This window comes from Anas platyrhynchos, chromosome 19 (genome assembly GCF_047663525.1).
Source record: "Anas platyrhynchos isolate ZD024472 breed Pekin duck chromosome 19, IASCAAS_PekinDuck_T2T, whole genome shotgun sequence".
NCBI lineage: Eukaryota > Metazoa > Chordata > Aves > Anseriformes > Anatidae > Anas > Anas platyrhynchos.
In genome coordinates, this window is record NC_092605.1 from 12,592,854 (window position 1) to 12,613,607 (window position 20,754).

At 41.8% G+C, this 20,754-nt stretch overlaps 1 protein-coding gene across 1 annotated transcript; it reads left to right on the forward strand.

The window, feature by feature from the left end:
• The first annotated feature begins 525 nt into the window (after positions 1-525).
• Positions 526-18,601, forward strand: LOC113840831 (myosin heavy chain, skeletal muscle, adult-like). The gene is made up of 38 exons (XM_072025816.1): positions 526-744; positions 833-976; positions 1,069-1,225; positions 1,885-1,912; positions 1,999-2,110; positions 2,199-2,291; positions 3,482-3,545; positions 3,637-3,735; positions 3,842-3,945; positions 4,028-4,166; positions 4,423-4,541; positions 4,632-4,781; positions 5,738-5,908; positions 6,710-7,016; positions 7,123-7,199; positions 7,563-7,650; positions 7,743-7,860; positions 8,033-8,156; positions 8,242-8,378; positions 8,481-8,736; positions 10,607-10,849; positions 10,941-11,117; positions 11,194-11,339; positions 11,439-11,529; positions 11,617-12,006; positions 12,195-12,321; positions 12,551-12,669; positions 12,965-13,161; positions 13,532-13,715; positions 13,802-13,967; positions 14,148-14,272; positions 14,556-14,864; positions 16,849-17,052; positions 17,317-17,442; positions 17,550-17,720; positions 17,807-17,911; positions 18,036-18,131; positions 18,431-18,601. Exons 1-38 carry the CDS (start codon positions 541-543, stop codon positions 18,584-18,586), a joined length of 5,823 nt encoding a protein of 1,940 aa, XP_071881917.1. The 5' UTR covers positions 526-540; the 3' UTR covers positions 18,587-18,601.
• Positions 18,602-20,754: the final 2,153 nt, after the last annotated feature.

Genomic DNA, 20,754 nt, shown 5'->3' on the forward strand with positions numbered 1-20,754 from the left:
TATCCAACCTGAACTTGCCCCAGTACAGCTTCATGCTATTCTCTAGGGTCCTTCAAGATAAGCTGAAGGACTGAGGTTTGTCTACTCTGGACGTGTAAATAAAGACTCTTATTGTCCTCTTCAACAAACTGAGGTTATACAGGAAAAAGAAACAAGCTCTTCTTGAATGTGCAGAGTGAAGGGATGAGGGGCAACAAACACATGTTGTAGCAATAGGACTTCTGACCAGGTATTTGGAAAAAAAAGTCACCATCAAGGTGGTCAAATATTAAATGGGTATCCAGAGAGACTAAGGAATCTCCATCCCTGGAGATAATCAAAACTTCACCAGAAAAGCCTCTGAGTAACTTGATTTGATGTGTATTGAACAAAAAGATAGACCAGAGAACTGCCTGAGATTCTTCTCAGGCAAACCCTTCTATAATGCTCTGTAAGTTTTCCAATAAACCAAAGGGCAACAAAAATTGTTGACTCATTTGGACAATATATCTGCTCTTTCATAGTGTTTTCTGCTGACAAGCCCCTCCATAACGATCAACCATGTCTTCAGATTCTGAGATGGCCATCTTTGGGGAGGCAGCTCCCTATCTGCGAAAGTCAGAGAAGGAAAGAATTGAAGCTCAGAACAAGCCTTTTGATGCCAAATCATCTGTCTTTGTGGTACATCCAAAGGAATCCTTTGTGAAAGGGACAATCCAGAGCAAAGAATCAGGAAAGGTCACTGTCAAGACTGAAGGTGGAGAGGTGAGTGAAAAACAAGGCTGAAAGACACCATTTGATTCCCACTGTGGGCTGTAAGCTGACATACACTGATCTTTCATTTCCTTGGCAGACTCTGACCGTGAAGGAAGATCAAATCTTCTCCATGAACCCTCCCAAGTATGACAAAATTGAGGACATGGCCATGATGACCCACCTCCATGAACCCGCTGTGCTGTACAACCTCAAAGAGCGTTATGCAGCCTGGATGATCTATGTAAGTACCAGCAGCTCTCTTCCTTTGGGTAGCTGGAAGGCCTGCTGTGCCAAGCTGAGCAGAAACCAACGTTCTGTCTCCCTTCCTCTTAGACCTACTCGGGTCTCTTCTGTGTCACTGTCAACCCCTACAAGTGGCTGCCAGTGTACAACCCGGAGGTGGTGTTGGCCTACCGAGGCAAAAAGCGCCAGGAGGCCCCTCCACACATCTTCTCCATCTCTGACAATGCCTATCAGTTCATGCTGACTGGTGAGTGGTTCTCAAAGTTATTCTACTTAAAAGATGTTTAAATGTAAGCAGAAAATTTTCCCGATAAATATACTGATTTCTATTAACACGTCTGTTTTTGTTGTTGTTGTTTTTTTGTGTGTGTGTGTGTTTATTTTTTTTTTTATTTTTTATTTCAGACATAGTATTAATCACTGCATATTTAAACAGTCGTTTTACATCAGGATTTCTAAAGAGGAGGTTTAATGCCATAGGTAGTTAGCATATTAGGAAAAACAATAAGCAGAATGGAGCAGATAGAGAAAAGAATATAGTTATGCCTATAATGAAATGTTGAAAGGGAACAGGGTACGAACTCCATATGTTATTTGAAAATTCTGCTTTTGCTCTAAATACAATCTGTGTAGCAGAAGTAACAAAATAAAAATGGAAACCATTCACTCTACTTTATGCAGGAGAAAAAAGATCATAACAGTATAGTAAGAAAAAAACAAGTCTGTTCAAGGATTTTCAGTGTTCATAGGAAAGCATTATTTTGCAAACTGAAAAAACTATTAGTAGTAAAGGAAGTTAAAATATATATATACTTTTTCTGGGTATAATTTACATGTATTGCATTAATTTTTAATCTTATTTTGTTCTTCATTTGCAATGTCTACTTCTTTCTGCCTCTTTCACAGACCGTGAGAATCAGTCAATCCTGATCACGTAAGTATGATCCTTGCTGGGGTCCTCACAGGGCTGCCCCATGCCCAGGGACCACACACTATCTGATTCTCTGTCTGGTTTGACAGTGGAGAATCTGGTGCAGGGAAGACTGTGAACACAAAGCGTGTCATCCAATACTTTGCAACAATTGCAGCTAGTGGGGAGAAGAAAAAGGAGGAGCAGCCTGGCAAAATGCAGGTGAGCTCTTCGGACAGACAGACTCAAGACTCAGCCCATAACTGCCGAGTGAATTAAATACTGTAAATATACGATTATCATATTGTAGGGGACACTTGAGGATCAAATCATCAGCGCCAACCCCTTGCTGGAGGCCTTTGGTAATGCCAAGACTGTGAGGAACGACAACTCCTCACGCTTTGTAAGTTTTTGATAAGAGATTTTGACATTTATTGATGAACAAGAATGTCCGAACAGAACCTGTCACTTCTGAAGTGACATAGTAGGATAGTTTTATTCCTTGAAGTCATATTTTCCTCGTATTTTGCTTGACTAAAAAATATCTAACTGTCTAATTAACTGTTTAACTGTAGAAGTGTAGCACAGCAAACAAATATGTACAAAGAGGGATCATTTAAATATGTGTAAATGTATTTGTTATTTAGAATTTATAAATGTATATATAAACTCCTAGTATCCGTCATACAGACTATAGATACAAAGCTGTGTAAATTTATGTAATGCAAAGAAAGGAAGAAAGGGAGAGAAAGAGGAAGGAAGAGACTAACACACAGGAAACAATTTGCCTGTATCCAATCCACAAAATATTAATCTGACTTTGCTAGATATAGAACTGGGCAGGTCTAGTAATTTAACCGTTCAGACCTTGATATGAGCTGCCTGGGAAGGGAAAGTGACAAGAGTATCTTCAGACATCCTGTAACAAACCTAACTGCTCTATGACACATATTTTTGATCTTTTTAATTACAGAAAGCCATTAGTAAATTGTACTCGATAAGCTGTGAATGTTCTTAAGAAATTGCAATACCAATTCACAGTTGCAGCTTTAAGTTTTGCATTCTATTGCATTGTCCCTGTGCCCATGGTTCAGAAAAGAAAAGCTGCCTTCCATTGTTCTACAGGATCCAAAAACTCATTTTAACACATACACGTATTCCAGTAAAATTGACCTTCACTGCATCCTATCTCATTAAGGACTGAATCCACTGCATTTGGGCTTTCTCTATATACATCTGTTCAAGCTCAAGCATAAATGAGCTAACAAATGTCTACTTTAGTGGTTTTCCTTCTCCTCTTCAATCAGGATATCAACTGAATAACAATAACTTGTCTCAGATCTTTATCTTACTGTTGCCAACATAGAGCTGTCTCTTAGTTTCACTGTTCTTGTATGTGTGTTATGTTTTGTTTTGTTCTGTTTCTGTTTGTTTTTGTTTGTTTGTTTGTTTGTTTGTTTGAGAGGGGACAACAAATTCACAGATCTTCTAAGTTGAAAACCTGTACTCTGTACAGACTGTATGGAGACTGTATGGTTACATGCTTGTGGCCTTAGTGAAATTTCAACATACATTTTTTATTTTCCTCTCAAGGGCAAATTCATTCGAATTCACTTCGGGGCCACAGGCAAACTGGCTTCTGCTGACATTGAAACTTGTAAGTGATCTCCTGGCATGATCACATCTCTTCCCAAATTCCTCCTTCCACATGCTGTCATGTGCCTAACTCTGCCTGCCTTCATTGTTAGATCTGCTGGAGAAGTCCAGAGTCACTTTCCAGCTCAAGGCAGAAAGAAGCTACCACATATTTTATCAGATCATGTCCAACAAGAAGCCAGAGCTGATTGGTAGGAAGGATCATTATATCTTTTTGAGGATGATTGATGAGCAACAGTTCCCCCTACTACCTAGCTGAAAACACTAAGCCTGTGTCTTTCTTCTTTCTGCTTTCAGACATGCTTCTCATTACCACCAACCCATATGACTACCAATTTGTTAGTCAAGGTGAGATCACTGTTCCCAGCATTAACGACCAAGAGGAGTTGATTGCTACTGATGTAAGTTACACATAGAAATTTTATTAATTGATTTGATACGTTTAATATATGTGGCATTTACATTCACTGAATCCATTGCCAGAGTGCCATTGACATCCTGGGTTTCACTGCTGATGAAAAGACTGCCATCTACAAGCTGACAGGGGCTGTCATGCACTATGGCAACTTGAAGTTCAAGCAGAAACAGCGAGAGGAGCAGGCAGAGCCAGATGGCACAGAAGGTATTAATAAAATATAAAACTGTCAAGAAGAGAAACAGTAAAGTAGTTGGCAGGTGGTGGTCAGGCACATTGCTCAAATTCACTTTTATAAAAACATAATCTCAGTTTCCATAGTAATCATGCTTCTAAATTTCCCTTCAGGCTACCGCAGTATTGCAGTTTTAGAATTTGCACCTCTGCACTTAGCTCTTAGAGAACATCCACTGTTCACTGATTACTTCTCTGCCATTCTCTCTCTCTCTCTCTTTGCATATAGTTGCTGACAAGGCTGCCTACCTGATGGGTTTGAACTCAGCAGACTTGCTCAAGGCACTGTGCTACCCCCGAGTCAAAGTTGGGAATGAATATGTGACCAAGGGTCAAACTGTGCAGCAGGTAACAAACAGCTGGTGACTGGGTTCCTCTGGCTTGATTTACTATCTTACTCTAGATGCTCCTCTTCTGCTGCATTCTTCTTTCTTCTAGGTGAACAATGCAGTGGGTGCTCTAGCAAAAGCTGTCTATGAGAAGATGTTCTTATGGATGGTTGTTCGCATCAACCAGCAGCTTGATACGAAGCAGCCCAGACAGTACTTCATTGGTGTCCTGGACATTGCTGGCTTCGAGATCTTTGATGTAAGGAAAACAGAAATCATAGTAAGGTCTTCAAAAGGCAATTAGGGGTCAAGATAAAGCAGGGAATTATGGTTTGGGGGGTTTTGGTTTCTTTTTGAAAACATGCCGTTGACTTACAATTTCAAATATGGGTTCATATTTTATTGCAGAAAAAGTGGAAAATATATATTTTTATTGCAAAAGTGAAAAAAAATATATTGCAAAAGCAGAAAATTTGCAGTTGTGTGGAAATGCTTGCCTTTTCTGAATATGTCACTGATTTTACACCAAGTAAAAGTACAATCTTCAAAGATTTTTCATGTAATAGCTTTCTGTAGTATAAAGGGGGAAAATAACTGCTTTTTATATAATTACCACAAATGCTGTAGTTTTTCAATAGCTTGAGCATATTATTGAAAAAAATCATCTGACAAGTTGTATAAAGATACCAATGATACAATATCACATATTGTATAAACAGAAAATTAGACCTAAGTCCCACACTCCCACACAGATTTATCCCAAGGCTTTGGAAAAAGAAGGCAATATATACTCTTTGCTTCCGAAGACCCATAGGGTGATTCCAATAGGAAGAGATTATTGACTGCCTTTAGTGCAGGCACAAAAAGCAGGCACACAATTTTTTATAAAACTTTAGATAAAGAACCTGAGTACAGGCCACTGCTGGAAAACACTTGTAACATCTAATGTTTTTTGTTAGGGCAATGGGAAAACGTACATAAAACCTTGTTAGGGATAAGACTACTAAATTATTTTGGAATTTGATTTAAAAATAAGTGATAGATGTAAACATTAGTCAGGTAGAAAAGAACAACCAAAAAAAAAAAAAAAAAGTGAATGGGATCTTTTAAAATCTTTCACTGGGCATTCCTGTGTGGGATTGAGTACACAGGAGAAAGCATTACAGAGATTGTTGCATCTTGAGTATGAGTAAATCTTACCTTTGCACTGAGCAGTTCAACAGCCTGGAGCAGCTGTGCATCAACTTCACCAATGAGAAACTGCAGCAGTTCTTCAACCACCACATGTTCGTGCTGGAGCAGGAGGAGTACAAGAAGGAAGGAATTGAGTGGGAGTTCATTGACTTTGGGATGGACTTGGCTGCTTGTATTGAGCTCATTGAAAAAGTACGTTCATTGTGTTTAAAATATTATTTCTTGTTTGTGGCAGAATTGTAGGCTTTTACCTCATTTTTTTGCTCTAGTTCAGATTTCTAAGTAATTTCTAAGGACTTGATTAGGTTATGAATGAGGTGCATTCATCTTATCATTTAAGTACATTAATATAATTTTTTTTTAAATGACCTGTAGTTTTACCTGCCTGGAAATAGAAAAATAAATGTGATCACACATAATCTGATGGCAAGGATTTTCTGCAGGTGTATTTTCTAATGTGCAAAGATGAAAGAGCTCTTTTCAGATACTCAGGCACAATATTCAGTATCAGGATTATGATCTCAATATTAATGTTGTGATTTCAGAAATGCAATTTGTAATTAAAATCAGAGATGTACATATAAAAAAAATGGTATTGGATTAACAATGCTGAATAAAAACATAGCTGTGAGCCAGCACTATTTTGAGTAACATTATGTACAAGAATGAGAAGAAAGATACCTCATAAAAAATAAGATTTCAGGAAGCATCTGAAATACCTACTGATCTATTGAACAAAGGTTAAATTTAGTTAGGCACCTTTGTCTACATGAAGTTAATGTGAGAAAGGCTTAATGCAAAAATAAAAATCTCCTTTTTATCCATCAGAATTTTATTTTCAGACACTTCAAATTCATATTTCATGTAAAAATGTATGTCCAAAAGAACAACAACAACAAAAAAATCCATTTCTAAAATTCCTATGCCTTACTCTAGTCTCTTTATGAAAGCAGAATTGTATTTAACTCTGTTTTTTGTTGCTGTTTCTCCCAGCCCATGGGCATCTTCTCCATCCTGGAAGAGGAGTGCATGTTCCCCAAGGCAACTGACACCTCTTTCAAGAACAAGCTCTATGACCAGCATCTGGGCAAGTCCAACAACTTCCAGAAGCCCAAGCCTGGCAAAGGCAAGGCCGAGGCCCATTTTTCACTTGTGCACTATGCTGGCACAGTGGACTACAACATCTCTGGCTGGCTTGAAAAGAACAAGGACCCCCTGAATGAAACTGTCATTGGATTGTACCAGAAGTCATCTGTAAAGACATTGGCCTTACTTTTTGCCTCTGCTGGTGGAGAAGCAGGTCAGTTATCTGAAATGTCAACACTCTGGTGCACAGTGGTTATGCAAAACTGTAGAATCATGAATGGTCCAAAAACCAAAAAATATTGTTATCTTCACTTTATCAGAGGCTAGTGGTGGTGGTGGCAAGAAAGGTGGCAAGAAAAAGGGTTCTTCGTTCCAGACTGTCTCAGCTCTTTTTCGGGTAAGTAAAAATTCGATATGTTTTTATCTTTGAAAATCAGAAATAGATTAATTTTACATCAGAAAAGACTGTAGTTCTAAGTCAAGAAAAGAAAAGAGAAGAAGTTTTTTTGGTAAAACTATGAAGTAGACAACCTCTGTTTCTCATTGTGTCAAAAGCAACATTTTATCTTATCTTGGCAGATGGTTTTCAATGTTTAGAGGGGAACTTTGATTGAGGTGTTACCATTATTATGTAGCTGAGAATTTTCAGCTGAGTGCATATCCATTGTTAGGTGCATGACCTTTTAGTGACAAGTTCAAGGAACCTGGTAGTGAGAACCGAAGATTTTCTTTAAACACATACCATATTGTGGTCCCACAGGAGAACTTAAATAAACTGATGACCAATCTACGGAGCACTCACCCCCATTTTGTCCGTTGCATCATACCAAATGAAACAAAAACACCAGGTAAGGCAATCCAGCAGAAACAGATTTTCCACTGACACAGCCATTCGCTTCTATGCTGAAAACTGGTATTTATTTATGCTTTAAATTGCTAGGTGCCATGGAACATGAACTAGTACTACACCAGCTGCGCTGTAATGGTGTGCTGGAAGGGATACGAATTTGCAGGAAGGGATTCCCCAGCAGAGTCCTCTATGCAGACTTTAAACAGAGGTGAGAGTGTTGCACTTCTCAGCATAATACAAACATAGTTGGTTCATTCATTTAGATTTATTCAGGTTGGACTACATTCTCCAAAATAACTGTTGATAAGATGGTTGGATTCAGTATCTACTGTGTGTTGATTGGGAAGCTCAGCTTTATCTTGCTTTTTTGCTTTTCACAGGTACAAGGTGCTTAATGCCAGCGCTATCCCAGAGGGACAGTTCATTGATAGCAAAAAGGCTTCTGAGAAACTTCTGGGGTCAATTGATGTGGATCACACCCAGTACAAATTTGGTCACACCAAGGTACAAACTCTTCCTGACTCAATCACTACGTGCCTGTGCCTAGTTCTACCTGGCAGTGATGTGTTGCAACATTCCCTTTCTCAAGGTGTTCTTCAAAGCTGGGCTGCTAGGGCTCCTGGAGGAAATGAGGGATGAGAAGCTGGCACAGCTCATCACTCGCACACAGGCCAGGTGCAGGGGCTTCCTGATGAGAGTGGAGTACCAGAGAATGGTGGAGAGGAGGTAGACATTGCTCATCTTCAGTTAGAGTCATTTTCCTCTGGAGGAAAGCGTCACCATTCATCACACTGAAAATAATCAATGTATAATTTCATTATGCTTCAGGGAGTCCATCTTCTGCATCCAGTACAACGTTCGTGCATTCATGAATGTCAAGCACTGGCCCTGGATGAAGCTGTTCTTTAAGATCAAGCCCTTGCTGAAGAGTGCAGAATCTGAAAAGGAGATGGCCAACATGAAGGGGGAGTTTGAGAAAACCAAGGAAGAGCTTGCAAAATCTGAGGCAAAGAGGAAGGAGCTGGAGGAGAAAATGGTGTCTCTGCTTCAGGAGAAAAATGATCTGCAGCTCCAAGTGCAAGCTGTGAGTTATTCCATTTATTTCCACCCAGCAAAAGATTATGTACATTCAGGCTCCTCTTTCCCAAACAGATGGTCAGATTATAGAAGATTATATGTCAGATACTTAGTGAGGTGTGCATCATACTGACTGTGAAACTGCTTAAAATAATGTCTGGCAGTAGCCTGGTGAGCCCTTTGATACCCAGTGCAGGGAGTTTTAGGTAGAACTCTGTTCTCTTGCTTTATAAGGAAGAAACAATCTACAGCTGTGTAGGTGAGTCCTGCCGGTTGTACCTCCTTCACCAAGACATAAACCATGAATGCATTTTGGACATGATATGCAATCTAGAGTTCAAACTGATGTTTATAATATTATAATGCTTATAATATTATAAATATCAGTTATAATGCTTGTAATATTATGATATCAGTTACCAAACTGATGCTTATAATATTATATATCAGCTTCTTGATAACTATGGTTTATTCATTCATTCATTCATTCAAGTGGGAAATATGACTAGAAATGTCTTCTCAGCCTAATGAAGCTCATCTTCTAATGAAGTCTAATCTCTTGGGGCTGTTCTATGGTGTTTTACTATGTACAGGAGAGTTCAGTATTCCCTGGGATAATGAAAAGTAACAGCCTGGTATTGGTAGATGTTGGAAAAGGTACTCTTCCCAGTGAAAAGGCTTTCTGAGCCCTGCCCATCCTTCAGTGCTTTAGTTTATAATCCTTAAATATAAAACACATATGCCAAATTTAAAGAGCATATGTATGTATAATAAAATTAAAGCAGCTCTGGGTAGACACTTCATATCTCTGTATTCTTTAGACTTGAGTAAAGCACAGAACAAGAAAGATGAGTAAGCAAAAACAGATGACTAAGCAAAACCTTTCACTTCTGGGTACTGTAGTTATTTGCATCTGCAACCTGGATTTTCATCACATGCCATATGGTAGTTGTGTTATTAGTAATATCCTATGAACCTCATGTACACAAAACAAACAAACAAACAAACAAAAACTAGAAAAATTAAGTATCGTTTAAAAATATATTCCACCAGTGTTTGATATTCAAAACCCATCTTAGAAAGAAAACCAAAATTACTAATTAAGTCATTTAAATCACTAAAATTACCTAATACATTCACATTGCCCATAGTTTCACAGTGATCTGGGTTTTGAGTTAGAAAGTGGGAAAGCTGAGGATTTTTTTCTTAGTCCAAATGAGAAAAATAAACACTGGTTTTGATTGTCTTACTTTTAAAGTTGTCTGTCAATTAAACTTAGTCACTGCAAAGCTATTTTAATGAAATATCAAAGACTGAAGCAATAGAGAGCAAGCTGAAATCAGCATTGAAAACTACAGGCACAGTGTCTAGAAACTAAGTATGCCTCTACAGTATGTGCAGTACGCTTAATGAATGTAGACAAGAGATATTCTTCTTTCTGTGACATTTTAATCCTGAACATAATAAAAGCTTTACCTCTCAATGTAATACTTGGTCCACCATAAGAAAATTACAAAAAGGAAGCTGCTTTGTACTATTTCTAGTACAAAGGAAAAAAAGCCTGTAAATTTGTTCCACTGACAAAAGGAGAAACAGAGATGAAGTGTGTCAGGGAAGGAGGTATCCTCACAGCTCACAATTCTTTTAGACATTTTATGAAAGAACTAAACAAAACAACCCTTATTTCTAAGAGAAGATGTGCATTATTTTTTTTCTTTATTCCCCCTAAGAAAATAAATTGAAAAAATAGATCAGCTGTTTGTGTGGAAGTGCAAATCCAGATATAGAATTTAGATGTCAATTTACTGAGATAAAAGATAAACTTCAAAGAATTATATAAATTTATAAAATTAAAATATTTTGTATCTCCCCACAAGGAAGCAGATAGCTTGGCTGATGCTGAGGAAAGATGTGATCAGCTCATCAAAACTAAAATCCAGCTGGAAGCCAAAATTAAGGAGGTGACAGAACGGGCCGAGGATGAGGAAGAAATTAATGCTGAGCTGACTGCCAAGAAGAGGAAACTGGAGGATGAATGTTCAGAGCTGAAGAAAGACATTGATGACCTGGAGTTAACCTTGGCCAAGGTTGAAAAGGAAAAACATGCCACCGAAAACAAGGTATGAGGCAAGTAAGAAGTAAGTCATACTGTGCTATTATGGGAGTCTTGTACCTACTTGCTTTAATTACACTTGCTCCTTCTCATCAAAGGTGAAAAACCTCACAGAGGAAATGGCATCCCTGGATGAGACCATTGCCAAGCTGACAAAAGAGAAGAAAGCCCTCCAAGAGGCCCACCAGCAGACACTGGACGACCTGCAGGCCGAAGAGGACAAAGTCAATACATTGACCAAAGCAAAAACCAAGCTGGAGCAGCAAGTGGATGATGTAAGCACATGTGCCTCCAGCAAGACAGGACACGTATGTTGTTCAACCTGCCTGGCATTAATGGAATTGTGTTTAGCTGGAAGGGTCCCTGGAGCAAGAGAAGAAACTGCGCATGGACCTTGAAAGGGCTAAGAGGAAACTTGAGGGAGACCTGAAGCTGGCCCACGATAGCATAATGGATTTGGAAAATGATAAGCAGCAGCTGGATGAGAAACTGAAGAAGTAAGTGTAGTTGTGGAACACCTGAGTGCAGGTCAGGTGCATTTATTAGGTAGTGTTATTTGGATGTTAACACTGTGTTTCTGTATGCTTTGTGCAAAGGAAAGACTTTGAAATCAGCCAGATCCAGAGCAAAATTGAGGATGAGCAAGCCCTGGGCATGCAATTACAGAAGAAGATCAAGGAGCTGCAGGCAAGCCTCTGTTCCTTCCCTTCAGCCCTTCAGAAGGACATCAATACAAGTAGGGCATGGGTGTGAAGGGTCTTGCATTTTCCCCAGGCCCGTATCGAGGAACTGGAGGAGGAAATTGAGGCAGAGCGAACCTCTCGGGCAAAAGCAGAGAAGCACCGTGCTGACCTCTCCAGAGAGCTGGAGGAGATCAGCGAGCGCCTGGAAGAAGCCGGAGGGGCTACGGCAGCTCAGATTGAGATGAACAAGAAGCGTGAGTCAGAATTTCAGAAGATGCGCCGTGACCTCGAAGAGGCCACGCTGCAGCACGAAGCCACAGCTGCTGCCCTGCGGAAGAAGCACGCAGACAGCACAGCTGAGCTTGGGGAGCAGATCGACAACCTGCAACGAGTCAAGCAGAAGCTGGAGAAGGAGAAGAGTGAGCTGAAGATGGAGATAGATGACTTGGCCAGTAACATGGAGTCTGTCTCCAAAGCCAAGGTATAATACAGATCTATCAGGGTATGTGCTCAAAGTACACTCTTCACATTGTATCCCTTGAATCCTTCTCAGATCTTGATGATGTAGGTTTCTTTGTGTGTGTTGGACTTTTGTTTGTTTGTTTGGTTTGGTTTGGTTGTTGTTGTTTTTTAAGAGTAACAGTGATACAGTACCATGTTTATGTGCAGGCAAACCTGGAGAAGATGTGCCGCACACTAGAAGACCAACTGAGTGAGGTTAAGACAAAAGAAGAGGAACATCAACGCATGGTAAATGACCTCAATGCTCAAAGAGCTCGTCTGCAGACAGAATCAGGTGAGACTTTCACATCTCTAGTGTGCAAATGAACAATGACAGGGAGTTAATGTAGAAATGAGCCTTCCGGACATATGGCCTGTCCATTACATGCTGTCCTGTGAGAAGTTTATGTCATAAGATCATAAGTTTCTGTAAACACTGCTAAATATCTTTTCTTAAAGCCCCAACTGCCCACACACTATCATCAATGGCAATGAAAGTCGGGTGTATCTGCAAACTTTCCCAGGTGAATATTCACGCCAGGTGGAGGAGAAAGATGCTCTAATTTCTCAGCTATCAAGAGGCAAGCAGGCATTCACCCAACAGATTGAGGAGCTCAAGAGGCACTTAGAAGAAGAGATAAAGGTGAGGAGGCTTTCCAAATTCTGTTTTATCCATTGGATTCCTCCTGACCAAGAGGTACTTCAGACACCTATGAGATTACAAAAATACCATGGGAGAAAACCGTACTTAGCTAGTGCAGGGCAAGTCTTTCCATGCTAGCTTTGCTGTCTGTTCCCTGCTGTTAATTAATCCTCTTGCAAATTTCCAGGCCTTTTCCCAGAACTGCTGTTGTTTCATATAGAAGAATAAACCAATGTCCAAAAACATTTCAATCAGGACTTTTCCATTCAATGTCAAAATACTCTTGTCACCTCAGGCTAAGAGTGCCCTGGCCCACGCCTTGCAGTCTGCTCGCCATGACTGTGACTTGCTCAGGGAACAATATGAGGAGGAGCAAGAAGCCAAGGGAGAACTGCAACGTGCACTGTCCAAAGCCAACAGTGAAGTGGCCCAATGGAGAACTAAATACGAGACAGATGCTATTCAGCGAACGGAGGAGCTGGAGGAGGCCAAGTATGTGGAGAAAGCAGGGAAGGCTGGCAGAAAGTAACAACAGAAATTTGAGGAGACCACTCTAATACTGTCAGGAAGAAAGTCAATGGTGTGCTTAGGGTGGAATGACAGGAGGAAGGCTAATGCATCTTGTAATGTATGTGAGTTGGAATATGAAAAGGACAAAATGTGTAGAAATCAGAGAACTCGAGAATGAGAACTGCAGAATGAGAACAGGTATGGTTTAGGAAAAAAAAAAAAAAAAGACAAGGGATTTGGACTACAGACTGTGAAGTGGTAAAGCATGCTGTTGAGAAAAAAAAAAAAAAGTTAGATATACTCTTTTTTTTTTTTTTTTTGTTAACTGGGAAATGTGCTAACCACTTCCTAGGAAGAAACTGGCACAGCGCCTGCAGGATGCAGAGGAACACGTTGAAGCTGTCAACGCCAAATGTGCTTCCCTGGAAAAGACAAAGCAGAGGCTGCAGAATGAGGTGGAAGACCTGATGATTGACGTGGAGCGATCAAATGCTGCCTGCGCAGCTCTGGACAAGAAGCAGAAGAACTTTGACAAGGTATTCTGGCCTCTGGCCCTGTGCTTCCTGGGCAGGGCATCTCCTCACAATTGTCACATCCATACTCACACCCTGTTGCTCCTCAGATCCTGGCAGAGTGGAAGCAGAAGTACGAGGAAACACAGGCTGAGCTGGAAGCTTCCCAGAAGGAGTCTCGCTCTCTCAGCACGGAGCTGTTTAAGATGAAGAATGCCTATGAGGAGTCCCTGGACCACCTGGAAACGCTGAAGCGTGAGAACAAGAACTTGCAGCGTAAGTCCCTAGCTCTCTGCTGCTGGCTGGATTTTCTCACAAGCCAGCCTGTCCTCCACTCCACAAAGGTCCTTGCCCACAGGTCTGCAAGGGTACCTGTCATGTTCGTGTGGCTGGTATGGTCTTTTCCCTCCTTTATGCCCTATGTCTGACCATGCCTTGTTTCACCCTTCCTTACAGAGGAGATTTCTGACCTCACAGAGCAGATTGCAGAGGGAGGAAAGGCAATCCATGAGCTGGAGAAAGTCAAGAAACAGATTGAGCAAGAGAAATCTGAAATCCAGGCTGCCTTGGAGGAAGCTGAGGTACATGCCCATAAACACCGATTTCCAGACTGGAGTACTTTGGAACAGTGTGAATGATAAAAGCTTGGGAATTTCAAACAAACGTCACTTCTTTGTTTCTACTGGGTCTGGAGATCTAGCCTCAGTATGTATATCATCCACAGTGAAGGAGCCCCTTTCCTTTAGACATAATTTGGAAGATATTTACTAGACATAATTTGACATTATTAGACATAATTTGGAAGATAACTTTAGGAAGAAGCATTTTAAAAGGATTTTAAAATTCAGTTTCTTTGTTATTCAGGCCTCTCTAGAACACGAAGAGGGGAAAATCCTGCGCCTCCAGCTGGAGCTCAACCAGGTCAAGTCTGAGATTGACAGGAAGATAGCAGAGAAAGATGAGGAAATCGACCAGCTGAAGAGAAATCACCTCAGAATTGTGGAGTCCATGCAAAGCACCCTGGATGCTGAGATCAGGAGCAGGAACGAAGCCCTGCGGCTGAAGAAGAAGATGGAGGGAGACCTGAATGAAATGGAGATCCAGCTGAGCCATGCCAACCGCCAGGCTGCAGAGGCACAAAAGAACCTGAGAAACACACAGGGAGTGCTCAAGGTATGGCAATACCAAATATATTCACCTCTTTCTGACATTGCTAAAAAATATCTGGTACAGTATCAGTTCTACAACTATGTGAAAATAGGCAGGTAGGCAGTGATGAAGCTCCAAGAAGAAGTCTGAAGGAAATCAAGAGAGACTTCAGGGCCTTAGGAAAACTTGTTAAGGAGGTTAAAGATCGGGAGCACAGGTGGTATTTTCCTCTATCCCTCCAGAGGCAGGGAATAATGCGGCAAAGAACAGGAACAGCCAGCAAATCAATACCTGGGCTCCAACCCTTTGGAAAAGGATCTTTAGTCAGGATTTAGCAGGGCTCGTTGATAGGGCTTTAAACTAGATTTGAAGAGGTAAAGGTACAAAAACAGACTTGACAGACAAGCCTGGGGGTGGTATGACAGTGGTTATGAGACAGTGTGGTAGCAAGCTCCAGCGCACTGCCATCCCAGCTGAGGCAGGAGATGGACAGTCAAGTCACGGCAAAGACTAAAAGGACACTGTCGGGTTAGAAATCAGAAAAGTATCTGGGAATGGTCATGTGGGAATTAGGGCTTCTCCCCTAAAAATGTGACAGGAGGACTAACCCAACTGAAGCACATCTACACTAATGCATGCAGTATGGCCAAGAAACAGGAGGATTTGTAAGCCATTGTGAGGAAGGAAAACAATAGAACATTTGTCATCACAGAAACATGGTGGGATGGTTCACATGACTGGAGTGCTGCAATGGATGGCTACAAACTCTTCTGAAGGGTTAAGCTAGAAAGGAGGTCTACCTAGACTTCAGCAAGGCTTTTCACACCATTTCCCAAAGCATCCTCCTGGAGAAAATGGCTACTCATGGCTTGGATGTGTGTACGTTACATTGGGTTAAAAGCTGGCTGGGTCACCTGGCCTAAAGAGTCGTGGTGAATGGAATTAAACCCAGATGGAGGCTGGTCCCTAATGGAATCCCCCAGGGCTCAGTACTGGGACCAATTCTCTTCAGTACCTTTATCAATGATCTGGACAAGGGGATCAAGTGCACCCTCAATAAGTTCGCAGACAGCAACAAGTTGGGTGCGAGTGTTGATTTGCTCGAGGGCAGAAAGTATCTGCAGAAGGATCTGGGTAGGTGGGACTGATGGGCCAAGGCCAACTGTATGAAGTTCAACAAGTCTAAGTGCTGGGTCCAGTACTTGGGGTACAACAACACCATACAACACTATAGACTGAGGGAAGAGTGGCTGGAAAGCTGCCTGGAGGAAAGGGACCTAGCAGTATTGGTTGATAGCCAGCTGAATATGAGCCAGCAGTATGCTCAGGTGGCCAAGGAGGCCAAGTGCATCTTGGCTTGTATCAGAAATAATGTGGCCAGCAGGACTAGGGAAGTGATTAACCCTCTGAACTTGGCTTTGATGAGGCCACATCTTGAATACCATCTTCAGTTTTGGGCCCCTCACTATAAGAAGGACACTGAGGTGCCAGAGCACATGCAAAGAAGGGCAGCAAAGCTGGTGAAGGATCAAGAAAACAAATTTTATGAGGAGCAGCTGCAGGAACTGGGGTTGTTTAGCATGGAGAAAAGGACACTCAGGGGAGACCTGATTGCACTACTATAGGAGCCTAAGGAGGCTATCGCAAGGTGGGGGTGGGACTCTTCTCCCAAGCACCAAGTGGTAAGACAAGAGGAAATGACCTCAAGTTGTGTCAGGGGAGGTTTAAGTTGGATATTAGGAGAAATTTCTTCACTGAAATGTTTGTGAGGCATTGGAGAAGACTGCCCAGGGAAGCAGTTGAGTCACCATCCCTGGAGGCTTTCAAAAAGCGTGTAGATGGGTAGCTTAGTGACATGGTTTCATGGTGGACTCAGCAGTGCTAGGTTAAAGGCTGCAGTGGATGACCTTAGATGTCTTTTCCAACCTAAATGATTCCATGTTTCTAAGAATAGGAAATAGGAAAATAGGAAAAATACACCTCCTACTTTCTATTTCCTCACTCACAGGATACCCAGATACATTTGGATGATGCTCTCAGGACACAGGAAGACCTGAAGGAACAGGTGGCCATGGTGGAGCGTAGAGCAAACCTCTTGCAGGCTGAGATTGAGGAACTGCGGGCAGCCCTGGAGCAGACAGAGAGGTCAAGGAAAGTGGCTGAGCAGGAACTAATGGATGCAAGTGAGAGAGTTCAGCTCCTCCACACCCAGGCAAGTCCAAGGGTTGAATAAATGTATAAATTGAAAAAGGAATAAATTAAGCCTCTTTTAATTTTTTGAATAAGAATATTGCTTCATCAGTCTTTGATAACTACTATCAGCAATGGATACCCTTCATACAAACCAATAACAGAACTCTAAACAAAATAAGTGAAAATGTTATGTTTTTGTTTTTCTTTTTCTTTTGTTTCTGTTGTGTTTTTTTTTTTTTTTTTCCTAAAAATAATATATTTAAGCTGCTCTGTGAATTAACAGAACACCAGCCTGATCAACACCAAGAAGAAGCTGGAAACAGACATTGCCCAAATTCAGGGTGAAATGGAAGACACCATCCAGGAAGCCCGCAATGCTGAAGAGAAGGCCAAGAAGGCCATCACAGATGTGAGTTGGGGTCTCCTTTCACTGATGATGGTGGATTTATCCCCCCCCCCCCAAAAAAAAAAAAAATGTCTTCAGCTGCACAACGCCTTTGATTCTTTCTTCTCCAGGCGGCCATGATGGCAGAAGAGCTGAAGAAGGAGCAGGACACTAGTGCTCACCTGGAAAGAATGAAGAAGAACCTGGACCAGACAGTGAAGGACCTGCAGCACCGTCTGGATGAGGCAGAGCAGCTGGCCCTGAAAGGAGGCAAGAAGCAAATCCAGAAGCTGGAGGCCAGGGTGCGTGGGGCTGGTATTTGTGCACAAGTGAGCATGTCCCTTGGAGAGGTACCGGAGAAGCTCCAAAGACAGATTTTTCATTGCAGGTGCGGGAGCTGGAAGGGGAGGTAGATGCTGAGCAGAAGCGCAGCGCTGAAGCTGTGAAGGGTGTGCGCAAGTACGAGAGGAGGGTGAAGGAGCTGACCTACCAGGTAAGGTAGAAGGCTCTTTATGCTGCCACAGCCTCCACACAGCACATCGCCCCCAATGGAAATTGTTAACTTTATGTGTTGGCAAAACCAACTCTCTCTCTTTCCTTCTTACCAACCACTGTAGTCTGAGGAAGACCGGAAGAATATTCTCAGGCTCCAGGATCTGGTGGACAAGCTGCAGATGAAGGTGAAATCCTACAAGAGACAAGCTGAAGAGGCTGTAAGTATCACTTGAATGGGAGCAAGAATCATTTTCCAAGAAGAATAATAGAAATAGAAGGAGGGCTGTGTGAAGGCTTATGGGTCAGCAGAGGGGTATGAGGGTGGATGTTACAGTGGAATCATGAATACGGGAGGATGAGGAGATCTTTGAGAGGGTTCTGGGTCAGCAGTGGTAGATAGGAAACAGGAGGTCTGTGCTTTCTCTGGACAATCACCACAGACCATCAAGGCCCAGGTGCATGAGGAGTGAAGCCCCTGCCTGAGGCTCCTTGCCATCAACTCCCTCTCCCCACACAGGAGGAGCTGTCCAATGTCAACCTCTCCAAATTCCGCAAGATCCAGCACGAGCTGGAAGAAGCCGAGGAGCGGGCTGACATTGCAGAGTCTCAGGTCAACAAGCTCCGAGTAAAGAGCCGGGAGTTTCACAGCAAGAAGATAGAAGAGGAAGAATAAGGATGTCTTCTGGCAGCAAAGTAGCCGGAGAGATGCACAAAATGTGAAACCTCTCTTTTCTTCTGCAGTGTCTTTGTAACCGTGACAAAGTCTAGAGAATAAAGACCGCAGATTACTTTGCAGAAGCGGTGGTTTTATTTATTGTAATTCAATTCTGTAGTTATTTATGATCGTGTTGTTTTCAAATGATCAAAACGATCAACTCCTTTGTTCTTATAAGTGAATGAAAAGGCTTCTGTTAGTTTAATCTATAGAGCCCTTGCTCGTTATAGAAAATCCATGGATGATTCTACTAGTTTGAAAAGCAAAATTCATGATAACTATGCTTTGTATTGCTTGATCAACTCCTGCCAGAGACAGGACATCACCTTCCTCTGAGAACATCTGCAACATTTGCAATTGCAGAGTGCCATAATGTGTGGTGGTGATAACATCCACGTCTTCCTTCTCTGAATCATGTGGAGTTACCAAAACAGGCATTGTCCCTTCAACAAGGCATGACGTGCTGATGATGCGCGTACCTTTCATCCTCTAGGCACAATGTCTTAGTGAGTTCTTAAAACTGCTGTAGCATCAAATTATCTGCTAAGGTGTTGCAAAAAGGGGTGTAAACAGTGGGATAAGCCCCTCCATGATACCTGTACCCCACTTCCTACCCCTTCTTCCAATGACCTTTGCTTCAGGGATGGGAGACAAGTAAGTAACATATGCAAATGCACGGTTCAAGTGAGAACAAGCACAACACTACAATAAAACAGTGCACAGGAAATGTGCAACTGAAATGTGTTTACCTCCCTCAGGCTATCCCCAAACACTCTTATTCTTTGCTTAGGACATACCCATATCAAACCTTTTACAGCCATTGTTACCTTTTATAGCCATACTAAACACAAACACATTAATCCCTCCTTCACACAAGACACTAGCTGGCTCCTCCTCTGGCAAGATGTATCCTTACCTTCCCTTCAAAACAAAACATTATTGTTCACCAATCCCTGATAGCCTAAGATTAAGATTAATTACATTCATAGAATCATAGAATTGTAGAATATCCTGAGTTGGAAGGGACCCATAAGGATTATCAAGTCTAACTCCATTCTAGACCTAGAGTTCTCCCAGGACCAGGACTTCTATTTAGGAAGTCCAAGTCTCAGGCATATGTAGTGAAAGGCCTTTTTAGGTTAAAAACATATGTAAACTTCATGATAACAAAGGAGCTTCCTTTCTGCAGCTAAATCTCTCTGACTGCCTGTAAGTACAATGCAGAGGTTTTCCTACAGGCACTATTCTGAGAGGACTTTTTCATAGTCCAAGTTTGCAACAGACTGCCTAAATGATCCAAAGCAGTAACAAATTCCCAGTGAACCTGGAGAAGATCCTCCCACCAGTCATGTGAGACTTCAGTGACTCTGTGACCCAAGAGAAGATCTAAGTGCAGCACCTGGAAAACCCTTTTTGCTGGAGAGCCGGAAGTGCAGTGTTCTTGTTAGGACCTACAATAGATTCATGGAATGGTTTGGGTGGAAGGGACCTTAAAAGATGATCCTGTTCCAGCCTCCTGCCAGTGCAGAGACACTTTCCACTAGCTCAGGTTTCTCAAAGCCCCATCACACTTGGCCTTGACCACTTCCAGAGATGGGACACGCACAACATCTCTGGGCAACCTGTTCCAATGCCTCACCACCCTCATAGGAAAAAAATTCTTCTTGATATCTAATCTAAATCTACTCTCTTTTGGCTTAAAACTGTTATATCTTGTCCCATCACTACACTCCCTGAAAAACAGTCTCTCCCCATCTCTCCTGTAGGCCACCTTTTAGTATGGAAAGGTCAATATAAGGTCACCCTGGAACTTTCTGTTCTCTAGGTTGAACAACCCCAACTTATTAGGTCTCAGTTATTTGTGTCCATGCAGGTTCCTTAGGTGACCTTGATCCTGATCTTCTCCTATAGCGGGTAGTTCTTTCTTCTCCCTGCTTCTGCCTTTGTACTCCATGGATTGGGCTGTACAGCTAGAGCACTTGCCGGTGAAGACTGAGGCAAAAAAAGTAGTTGAGTACCTTAACGTTCTCCATGTTGAGTAGCCAGGTCTTCTGTTTCACTCAAGGGGGATACAATTCCTTTCATCTTCGTTTCCTGATCCCCTTTCCCGATCCCCTCCCTGTTCT

Bases quoted from the DNA above. Each gene is read 5' to 3' on its own strand.
- LOC113840831 (XM_072025816.1), top strand. From the start codon at position 541: ATGTCTTCAGATTCTGAGATGGCCATCTTTGGGGAGGCAGCTCCCTAT. The intron at 1,913-1,998 runs GTAAGTATGATC...CTGGTTTGACAG, and splicing joins AATCAGTCAATCCTGATCAC to TGGAGAATCTGGTGCAGGGA. The intron at 7,861-8,032 runs GTGAGAGTGTTG...TGCTTTTCACAG, and splicing joins TATGCAGACTTTAAACAGAG to GTACAAGGTGCTTAATGCCA.